This window comes from Salvelinus sp. IW2-2015, linkage group LG15, assembly GCF_002910315.2.
Source record: "Salvelinus sp. IW2-2015 linkage group LG15, ASM291031v2, whole genome shotgun sequence".
Taxonomy (NCBI): domain Eukaryota; kingdom Metazoa; phylum Chordata; class Actinopteri; order Salmoniformes; family Salmonidae; genus Salvelinus; species Salvelinus sp. IW2-2015.
The window spans coordinates 41,135,918-41,147,618 of NC_036855.1; the positions used below are offsets into that span (position 1 = coordinate 41,135,918).

At 42.4% G+C, this 11,701-nt stretch overlaps 1 protein-coding gene across 1 annotated transcript in view; it reads right to left on the reverse strand.

Moving 5' to 3' along the window:
• The window catches only part of apba1a (amyloid beta (A4) precursor protein-binding, family A, member 1a), a 127,898-nt gene that overhangs the window by 4,726 nt on the left and 111,471 nt on the right, over window positions 1-11,701 (reverse strand). Inside the window, 9 exon segments of the mRNA XM_024002381.3 lie at window positions 508-648; window positions 880-999; window positions 1,434-1,646; window positions 3,071-3,250; window positions 4,190-4,267; window positions 4,270-4,328; window positions 4,331-4,379; window positions 5,986-6,072; window positions 7,468-7,500. Of these exon segments, the coding sequence (XP_023858149.2) occupies window positions 508-648; window positions 880-999; window positions 1,434-1,646; window positions 3,071-3,250; window positions 4,190-4,267; window positions 4,270-4,328; window positions 4,331-4,379; window positions 5,986-6,072; window positions 7,468-7,500 (960 nt within the window).

The following is an 11,701-nucleotide window of genomic DNA, read 5'->3' on the forward strand; positions in this document are numbered from 1 at the left end:
AAAATGTATCTTACCTGGTCTGAAAACAGTGACAAACATAACAAAGATGCAGTGCCCATTTAGGGGCATGTGGGGAAGGTTCTTGAAATGTAACATCCAATTAATATGTAGCTGCTGGAATCCTGCGAACCATTCTAACCATTTCGGCTAATACAAAATTCTCCAGATCACCAAAGGGAGCGTGACATGATTTTGGAGCACAGGAGATTGGTGGCGCCTTAATTAGGGAGGACGGGCACGTGGTAATGGCAGGAGCGGAATAAGGGGAAAGGTAGCAACAACATCAAACATATGTTTTCCATGTGTTTGATTCCATTCTATTCGCTCCGTTCCAGCCATTATTATGAGCCATCCTCCCCTCAGCAGCCTCCACTGTTTTGGAGGTATGGCTACGTGAGACTACCCTAAACCTAACCCAACAATGGTTGAAGGTCCAGCACCAAAACTGAAATGCTTTGTTAAGCTAACAGTTACAGGCTCAGAATGACCTTTCCCCTCTGACCTCACCTCTCCCACAGCGTTGGACAGGATGTGGACYATCTTCTCGTGGGGCGTGGCCACCACGCTCTGGCCATTGATCTCGATGATGCGGTGGCCGACCCTGACCCCTCCCCTCTCAGCGATGCCCCCTCGCATAAGGCTGCAAATCTGTGGGTGTGCAGCGGAAGGTCCAAAAAAGACAGTTACATTCAGCCAATCAGCTTAACATCTGTTATATTCAGTTTCAGCAAAAGCATATGAGCCCATCACTTCAAGAGTCACCACTATCATACACAAACAGAAGGTTATTATCACAAAGCAAAGAGGACAAAGTCAAATGCCGAGAAAGTTTGGGGCTCATGATATCACACAACACATGGTCTCCCTGGTGATACCCACAATGCCATTCTGTACGCTGAAGCCCAGCTGGTATCTGAGGTCAGGTCGTCTGATGAGCACCGTGGTAACAGGAGGACACCTGACGATGTTCAGCTTGATACGAGACTGGTTCTTCAGACCCTGAGAGAGAAGAGAAGTGGAGAATGAATTAAACTAGTCTAATAAGAGAATTGGTAGGTGACAAGTATAGATGTTGGCTGTGTGTACTGCACTGTCCTTGGCATTCCCGTTCTCACATAAAAGAGAACACGTCATTGTAAGAGGAGAGGATACAGAGATAGATGAGACATAAAGGAAGGAGAGTTAGAAGAGAAAGAGATATCCTGTCCTCCAGTACCTTGATGACACTCTGGCAGACAGGGGCAGGCCCACCAGACTAATGGAAGGAGAGAGAGAAAGAGAGGGAGGAGAGAGTGTGTGTGTTACCTTGATGATGGACTGGCAGGTGGACAGGGGTAGCCCCACCAGACTGATTGAAGAAGAGAAAGAGGGAGGGAGGGAGGGAGGGAGGGAGGGAANAAGGAGAGAGAGAGAGAGGAGAGAGTGTGTGTTACCTTAATAATGGTCTGGCAGGTGGACAGGGGTAGCCCCACCAGACTGGTCCCGTTGATAGACATGATCTGGTCTCCGATGTTCAGACGACCAGACTTCTCAGATGGACCAGCATGCATCATGTTGGCGATGATGACTGTGGGCAGGATGGAGCCCCACCCACTCTCCACAATGACCACGCCCAGAATCTCACCTTTCTGCTTCTCGATGTAAATCTGGGGAGACCCACAATCAGTCAATCAATCAATCGGTTGATCTCAATGTATTTATAAAGCCTTTTTTTACATCAGCAGTTGCCACAAATTGCTTTTACAGTAACCTGGTCTACACCCCAAATAAAGAGCAAACCCTTCTCTCTACATAGGCTGCGTTTACACAGGCAGCCCAATTCGGACCTTTTTTTTGCTAAAATAGTTTTATTGGCCAATTAGATCAGCTCTTTTGCCAGTAATTGGGCAAAATATCATAATTGGGCTGCCTGTGTCAACCCAGCCATAGTTCACTACTTTTGGCTTAATAACAAATGTTTTGTTTAACTACGTTGTACTTCCGTGGTTGCCATGGCACCTTCTTCTGTGTTTTTTATYTATTTTTTTAACATTTATTTGTGGGGGGTTTCATTGCTCTGGGTTTCGTTCGCTTACATTTGGTTGTCTTGACTCACAGATGCAGGACAGATAAAAAGTATATTTGTTTGGCTTGATAGCTACACTATTTGGATTTAAATAATGCAGCACTGGCTTTTTTGTTTCATCTGCTGGGATTGACAACTGCTTGCAGTTTCCGGGGATGGCAGAGAAGGCAAAGGGACTGTTCCTAACCAGTGTCAATGTGTGGCGCCTTTATATTTGTTATTTTAATGAAGCATTAAAAAATTAATCATAATCAAATCTCCATGCCCTCCACCCAAGTGGGTGCCACATTTCCGGCAATGGAGGACCTGTACCTGTGGAGGAGCCGCTTCTGTGGAGGAACTGAACGTCGGAGGAGCAGGTGTGGTGCACTGACTAAGAGTCTTTGTTTCTTCTTCTTGACTGTACCATCGATGCCCCCTCCACTCAAGCTATACTGCATTTTCAGCTCACTGCCTCAACTCCCTTTCCATCATCTGGAACCGACTACTAGAGAGACTTTTCAATCTCCATCAAAGAGGACCACTTTTCTTTTAGGGGAAATAAGTCTCAGACTTTTTGTCATATCACTGTCACGTTTTTAAAAAGATATTGTGTTTTTTGAACTGGTCAAATCAATTGATCAATTCTCCAGAGGCCTGCCTGGGAGATCCCAGTGTCTGAGAGACCTACATCTTTGCTGCTTTACTTCATTTCGAACTTGAGTTCTTACCCCGTGCCATGGTCTAGAACCAATCACTGCCTGCCGTGGCCAAGACTGGACATGGGTGGTTTCAAGGTAAAAAATGATTCAGTGGTGCTGCTGACTGGAGACAGTTCATAGCACAGTAAGAACTCTGCTCTTCATTCGTAAAACCACGGTCGTTCTCGGACTTGTAGAAGTGGAACAGATGTATTAATACACCATAGCGTTAGCTTTACGAACGCCTTCAGTAAGATAAAGACAGGTACAGATACAGAGCATGATGGGTACTAGAGTACAGTTCGTCATTCTATAACAGACTCACGTCTTTGCAGTTCTCAGACTTGGAGAAGTGTATGAGGTCGTCGTTGTACATGTCCTGAGTGTTGAGCAGGTCACTGTACTCCTTCTGACTCAGGTCCTCTGGGTTGATGCCGTTAGCCCGCAGGAACTCCTGGTACGCCACACTGAAGGCCTGGCCTATAGACTGGGCAATCAGCTGGGCCTGGAGAGGGAGAGTGGGAGAGAGAGAGGCAAGGGACAGAGGAGAGGGAGGAAGAGAGGGAGGGAAATCAACTGTAACACAGTGATTTGTTAGACATACAGTAATGATTTAAAATCCAATCAAAAAGACTGCATCGGGGCTTTAAACAGAACAAACTAATCAGGACAGAAGTGTTTCATATTGATGAGATGAATGTTTCATCTCTCTGAGTCCCACTCGGTCTTCTGAAGTTGATCTCAAATCACTGGAGTACAGAGAAAGGAAAGGTCGGCCATGCTGTCATCACTGGCATGTGTGTGTGTCTGTTCATATGTATGTGTCTGTGTTCATGTGTTTATGTGTTCGTGTGTGTGTGTGTGTGTGTGTGTTGTGTGTGTGTGTGTGTGTGTGGGTGTGTGTGTGTGTTGTGTGTGTGTGTGTGTGTGTGTGTGTGTGTGTGTGTGTGTGTGGTGTGTGTGTGTGTGTGTGTGTTGTGTGAACCCAGTTACATCAGGGTGTCCAAAAACAAACTCTGTTAAGTGAAATTAACCATTAGAGGGAGGGCGTGGAGACTTGATTATGATTAATTAATGCAACATTAAATGAAATAAGGTAGATAGTCAGTCAACAGGACGAGTTGAATCCAGATAGAGAGAGAAAAAATATGAAGAAAGAGAGGGAGAGAGAGCGATGGAGAGACTAATGGTTGTAATTGTAACCACAAAGAGAGAGAGTTATACAGAGTGACAAAGAATGAATGAACAAATGAGAAAGAGTGAGAGAGTAAAAGACAGAGAGTAAGTAGGGAGACTGAGAGAGAGAGAGGGAGGGAGGAGAGAGAGAGAGAGAGAGGGGGAGGAGGGGAGGGAGGAGGAGGGAGGGAGGGAGGGAGGAGGGAGGGAGGGAGGGAGGGAGGGGAGGGAGGATCGTTTGAAAGTAAAAGTAAAGTGAGATCCTCACGTCCTCGGACTCAAAGACGTGGCAGATCATCTTGTACTGCCTTTGTTTCTCGTCCTCGGCGGGCGTCTGACGCCTCCACGCTGTCCATGGAGTCTTGGGCGGGGCATACGGCGCCTTGCCATCAGAACCACAATGTTGCGATGTCAGCGATGTAGGAGATGGTCCTCAGAGTGTGGTCCATCATAGTCTCCTGTAGATAGAGAGAGATAGGGTTAGGGTCAAGGGTTAAGAGGTGATGATAGGTTTAGGGGTTAACCTCTTGGCGCACGGATCCCTTTAACGGGATCATTTTTGGTACAACAACCGCTGAATTGCAGAGCGCCAAATAAATAAAAAAATACTAAAAATATTTATTTTCATGAAATCACAAGTGAAATATACCAAAACACAGTTTAGCTTGTTGTTAATCCACCTATCATGTCAGATTTTGAAAATGTGTTTTACAGCGAAAGCAATCCAAGCATTTGTGAGTTTATCGATCACTAGACAAAACATTACGAATAGCTAGCAGCAATGTAGATTGGTCACGAAAGTCAGAAAAGCAATAAAATTAATCGCTTACCTTTGATGATCTTCGGATGTTTGCACTCACGAGACTCCCAGTTACATAATAAATGTTCCTTTTGTTCGATAAATATTATTTTTATATCCAAAAACCTCCATTTGGTTGGTGCGTTATGTTCAGAAATCAACAGGCTCGAGCGGTCATGAAGGGCAGACGAAAATTCCAAATAGTATCCGTAAAGTTCGTAGAAACATGTCAAACGTTTTTTATAATCAATCCTCAGGTTGTTTTGAACATAAATAATCGATAATATTTCAACCGGACGGTAAACTATTCAATAAAAGAGATAAAGAAAATGTCGAGCTACAACTTTCGCGCGCATGAACTAATCGAAGGACATTCAGCTATCCACTGACGCGTTTTGATAAATCTCGCTCATTTTTCAGAATAAAAGCTTGAAACTATGTCTAAAGACTGTTCACACCCTGAGGAAGCCATAGGAAAATGAATCTGGTTGATATCCCTTTAAATGAAGGAAAGGCAGGCAATGGAACAGGGATTTTTCAAAATAAGAGGCACTTCCGGGTTGGATTTCCTCAGGTTTTTGCCAACAAAATCAGTTCTGTTATACTCAGACAATATTTTGACAGTTTTGGAAACTTTAGAGTGTTTTCTATCCTAATCTGTCAATTATATGCATATTCTAGCATCTAGGCCTGAGAAATAGGCAGCTTACATTGGGAACGTTATTTTTTCCAAACATAAAAATGTATAATTCTGCCCCCTAGCTTCAAGAGGTTTTAAGGGGTGATGATAGGGTTATGGTCAGGGTTCAAGGGCGATGATACGGTTATGGTCAGGGGGTGGTCCATCATAGTCTCCTGTAGACACAGAGGGGACAGTCAATACCATACGTTTCATGTCTACCAGATTCAACCCTTCTCTATGTCTATGGTCAGGACAGGGAGGGCACAGAAAGAAGAAACTCAGGACCAAACCAATATCAAAGCAACTCCATCAGCTGTCGTGTGAAAAAATCTACACTCAAGAAACACTATATTGATTGTCCCAGGAGTACTTGTACAGGTAATTGGCTAGTGTGGCCAGGCTCCCTGATTGGCCCCACGCTGGGATTAATGAGCCACGACCCGCCATTACCGGAGGTAAATCTAAGCCCACTGGCTGCAATGGCAACCTGGCTGGGACTGTTACTACCTGAGGAGAGGAGGAGAAATGTCAAGAGAGAAGTGAGCAACATAGAAGATGAGAGAGAGAGACAGAGAGTGTGTACCTGTGAGTCAGCGTTGAGGACTTTAATCCTCTGGGTGGAGATGAAGAGGTCCACCTCCGTCATGGGCTGGGCCTCACCTTCTGGAGCCTGCTTAGACACACACACACACAGACAGATACATACAGTGACAGAGAAAGAGACAGAACAGGGCAATTGAGCATCTAGTCTATTAGAGTAGTACAGCTGACAGTCCATTATTATCATTCCACAACTAGACAGAGGTCAGAGACAGTCCACAACTACCCGAGTTAACACTGAAGGAAGACACCAGCACTTTCAATTAATCAAAAGCTTTGAGGTGTTCAGAATGTTGCAGATAGAGAGTGTTTGTGTGTGTGTGTGTGTGTTGTGTGTGTGTGTGTGTGTGTGTGTGTGTGTGTGTGTGTGTGTGGTGTGTGTGTGTGTGTGTGTGTGTTGTGTTGTGTGTGTGTGTGTGTGTGTGTGTGTGTGTGTGTGTGTGTGTGGTGTGTGTGTGTGTGTGTGTGTGTGTGTGTGTATAGAGTTGTTTTTTTCCTTTAGTGTATTCTGGCTTGTACAGCATATTTAGAGTTAGTTCAGTAGTTAGTCGAGTATAGCCTCTCCATAGGTAGCAGAGAGACTGGAGTTAGTAATGGGGTTAGTCTTATTAGTTATACTGTGGTGTTTCTCAACTTCCCTCCTGGGGACCTTCACTCTAGTTATATTGGTTTTTGGCCAATTCATTAAGTCAGTATAACAGTGATGAGAGTGTTGGTTGTAATGAAAACCTGGATGGATTCCTGTGAGTCCCCAGGACCGGAGTTGAGAAACTTTGGGTTTACAGTGAATACTTAGTCGGTCTGTGTTGGAAAAGAGAGAGAGGTGCTGCTGTGTGTAATGTTAGCCATCCACAGGATTCACAGTGCTAACAGCCTTACAATTGTTGAAATACCACACTAATACAGAAGCTTGTGCCAGAGAAAAACCTCTTCAATTACGATCACAAACACAACACAACGTCATGGTATAACAAAAGAATTGTGGCTGCACAGCCATTTTCTGCATCCAGCAATTTCAGTTTCTCCTCATATAAGCTTTTATTCGTTGTACATCTATATCATGTGTCCATGTGTCTATGTATTTCTGTCAGTATCTTGTAGAAACTCTATAGGAGGATAAATRGGAGAATGTCTGACATGGAATGAGAAAATGGTGACGGATTTAATTGACAGACAAACCTAAGAATGGTATACATAACATGACTGCAAATCAACAGAAGACTTTGKTGCTGGATTCAGAAAATGCAGCGAGTAAAAGAAGAAGAAAAATAAGGAAAAAGGAGAGAGAGACTTTACAACACAGAATGAGTCCCTAATGGCAGCCTATTCCTTATATAGCCTATAGGGCTCTGGTCAAAAGTAGTGCATTAAATAGGGAATAGGGTGCCATTTGGGACATAGACACAGACAGACACAGGAAAACACAACGGAACACTGAACAGCCAATCAATGAGGAGTACTGCACCTTCTTCTTGTTTTTGGCTAATTTCTGGGCCGTCTGCTTGGCATGGAACAAACATACATACAGGAGAATGGGTTAGACTGAAGCAGGGCTCAGGGCTCAGACAGGTTGCGCTGTGTGTGTGTGTGTGTGTGTGTACTTGTTTTCCTACATTATCAGGACCCAATGTCCTTACATTTCATCTTAATGTCCTGAACAGATAGGAAACAACTTTTTTGAAAAGTCAGGACTTTTTTCAGGTCCTGAATTTGTTCAAAATTGCTATTTTAAGCTAAAGGGTTATGTTTAGGCTTAAGTTTAGTTGTTTTGGGTTAGGGTTAGGTTAAGGGTTAGGTTAACGGTTAGGGAAAATAGGATTTGTAATGGCGCAAATATTTGACACTCCAAAAAGTCCTGACATTTCACAATAACACAGCTGTGTTTGTGTGTGCGCGTTGTATCGTGTGTGTGTGTGTGTGTGTGTGTGTGTGGTGTGTGTGTGTGTGTGTGTGTGTGTGTGTGTGTGGTGTGTGTTGTGTGTGTGTGTGTGTTGTGTGTGTGTGTGTGTGTGTTGTGGTGGTGTGTGTGTGTGTGTGTGTGTGTGTGGGGTGGTGTGTGTGTGTGTGTGTGTGGTCAGAGTAGTGCAGGACTGAAGTAGCATGGGCATAGTAGGCCTATGGATCTGGGGAGGGGATTAAGTGGCAGTGTGTGTATTGATTACATCCATTGGGACATTCCATTTTTGAACATATCTTACATTTAATTTCTGGGATTCAACCAGTCTGAAATCAACCAGTCTTTAAAAAAGTACCCAATGGTATATCTACTTTACTGTTCAGTGTGTTATTTTTTGGCCAGCAGGTGACTCACTTGTGCACTAAAAGGATTAGACACAGTTATTCCCACCCTAATACGTTTTTATTAAACTGCACCATTAATTTATGGTCAAATTCACTTAATGCGGTCAATTAATGTGAAAGTGTATCATGCTTAATTGGAATCTTGAGTATGTCTTTACAATACATAGTAAACTAATAGGTACAGTTCCCTAGGAAAGTATTCAACCACCTTGACTTTTCCACATTTAGTTGTGTTACAAAGTGCAATTAAAATAGATTGAATTGTATTTTTTTTGGCAATGATTTACACAAAATACTCAAATATCAAAGTGGAAAAAAATGTATTCTAAAATTAATATGAACTGAAACACTAATATATCTTGATTAGATAAGTATTCAACCCAATACATGTTGGATAACACCTTTGGCAGTAATTYCAGCTGTGAGTCTTGTTGGGTAAGTCTCTAAGAGCTTTGCACACCTGGATTGTACAATATTTGCCGATCATTATTTTTCAAATTCAAGCTCTGTCAAGTTGGTTGTTGATCATTGCTACACAGCCATTTTCAAGTATTGCCATAGATTTTCAAGCCAATTTAAGTCAAAACTGTAACTAGGCCACTCAARGTCATCTTGGTAAGCAACTCCAGTATAAATTTGGCCTTGTGCTTTCGGTTATTGCCCTGCTGAAAGGTACATTTGCTTTCCAGTGTCTGTTTGAAAGCAGACTGAACCAGGTTTTCCACTAGGACTTGGCCTGTGCTTAGCTCTATTCCATTTATTTTTATCCTAAAAAACTCCCTAGTCTTTGCCGATGACAAGCATACTCATAACATGATGCAGTCACCACCATGCTTGAGAATATGAAGAGTGGTACTCAGAGAAGTTAATTTCTTTGTCACATTCTTTGCAGTATTACTTTAGTGCCTTGTTGCAAACAGGATGCATATTTTGGAATATTTGTATTCTGAAAAGGGTTCCTTCTTTTCACTCTGTCATTTAGTTTAGTATTGTGGAGTAACTACAATGTTGTTGATCCATCCTCAGTTTTCTCCTATCACAGCCATTAAATTCTGTAACTGTTTTAAAATTACAATTGGCCTCATGGTGAAATCCCTGATCTCTTTCCTTCCTCTCTGGCAACTGAGTATCTTTGTAGTGACTGGGTGTATTGATATACCATCCAAAGTGTAATTAATAACTTCAACATGCTCAAAGGGATATTCAGAGTCTGCTTTTTTTCATTTTTACCCTTCTACCAATTAGTGCCCTTCTTTGCGAGGCATTAGAAAACCTCCTTCAACCACAAAAACCTTTGTGGTTGAATAAGTGCTTGAAATTCACTACTCAGCCGAAGGACCTTTCAGATAATTGGGGTAGTCATTCAAAAATCATGTTAACCACTATTATTGCACACAGAGTGAGTCCATGCAACTTATCATGTGATTTGTTAAGCACATGTTTACTCCTGAACTTAGTTTGGCTTGCCATAACAAAGGGGTTTAAAACCTCTTAAGGATCTGACCCTTTTGTTATTTCTTTTTTTGCCTAAAATGACATACCCAAATCTAACTGCCTGTAGCTCAGTACCTGACGCAAGGATATGCATATTCTTGATACCATTTGAAAGGAAACACTTTGAAGTTTGTGGAAATGTGAAATTAATGTAGGAGAATATAACACATTAGATCTAGTAAAAGATAATACAAAGAAAAAACATCCGTTTTCAAAAATGTTTTTGTTCCATCATCTTTGAAATGCAAGAGAAAGGCCAATATACGACTTAGGACTCTAGGCGCAATTTTGTTTTTGGCCAGTAGATGGCAGCAGTGTATATGCAGCGTTTTAGACTGATCCAATGAACCATTGTATTTCTGTTCAAAATGTTGTATCATGCCTGCCCAAATGTGCCTAATTGGTTTATTGATACATTTTCAAGTTCATWACTGTGCACTCTCCTCAAACAATAGCATGGTATTATTTCACTGTAATAGCTACTGTAAATTGGACAGTGCAGTTATGTTAACAAGAATTTAAGCTTTCTGCCCATATCAGATATGTCTATGTCCTTGGAAATGTTCTTGTTATTTACAACCTCATGCTAATCACATTAGCGCACGTTAACTCAACCGTCCCGCGGGGGAGGGAGTAACAGAAAACATACTCTAGGTGTGTGTACAGTATGTATGGGCTGATAGAGGCTATGGGCTACAGCTCAGTGCATTTTGATCAGGCGGGCTNGGAGTAACAGAAAACATACTCTAGGTGTGTGTACAGTATGTATGGGCTGATAGAGGCTATGGGCTACAGCTCAGTGCATTTTGATCAGGCGGGCTGTAAAATCACTACTGTAGAGTCACTACAGTATGGGCTATGGGCTGGAGGTGCGCCAGGAGGCTGATAAACCAGGAAGATGTCAGGAAGACTCAGGTCATGTGACTGAAAGTGAGTGAGGGGAAGTGACCATAGAGAATGATAGAGGACTCTTCATTGTATCTGTCCCATTATGACATCTGTGAGCGCATGGGCAGCGCGATTGAGGACATCTCCATTTTGAAGTAGTCAATTAAACTACAGATATAYAGCCAAGGTTGGCAATTTACTGCCACCTGCAGTTATGGAATGTTTACTCAAGTATAATGAATTGTCTGATCCCTTCTGGTGACCTAGATGGAATTATGTGATCCTCCTTCCCACCCAGTTGACTACTTCAAAATGGGYAAAGTCCTCAATAGCACAGGCCAAGCTAAAACAACCTTTTGGGCACTAAGGTTCTCTATTATTCTCTATGGAAGTGACACAGTTATAGGTAGAAATGTACTGATGTGAGATCTTGACCTTTGTACATATTCAGGTTCGTACATAGCCTAGAACATGTTTCTATGCAAAACAGATGTCGATTTGATCACTTGTGATAAAGATGTTATAAAGCAGTACGTTCCCACTGGGCACAGATGTAATTTCAACATTTCGTTATCATTTACATTTGGTTGAGATGTCAACTAATGTGAATTCAACGTGAAATCAACAAAAAATGTCACCATGTCATTGGATTTAGGTTAAAAGTTGGGTGAATTTTTTTTCCCCTTACATTGATGACTTTGGCTTGGCCATAATCCAATCAGTTTTCCATGTTGATTCAACATCATCGATAGATCTTTTGTTGTTGAAATGATGTGGAAACAACGCTGATGCAACCAGTTTTGCCCGGTGTGTTATCAGACAGTATTAAAAACAGGTTATTAGATATTATCCATTACCAGGTAGAAAACATAATACAATACTAGGTAAGGTTGGAATCAGGTTGGGCGACATGTAGCCTAGCAGGTTAAGAGTGTTGGGCCAGTAACCGAAACGTCGCTGGTTCGAATCCCCGTGCTGACTAGGTGAAAAATCTGTGGATGTGCTCTTGAGCAAGG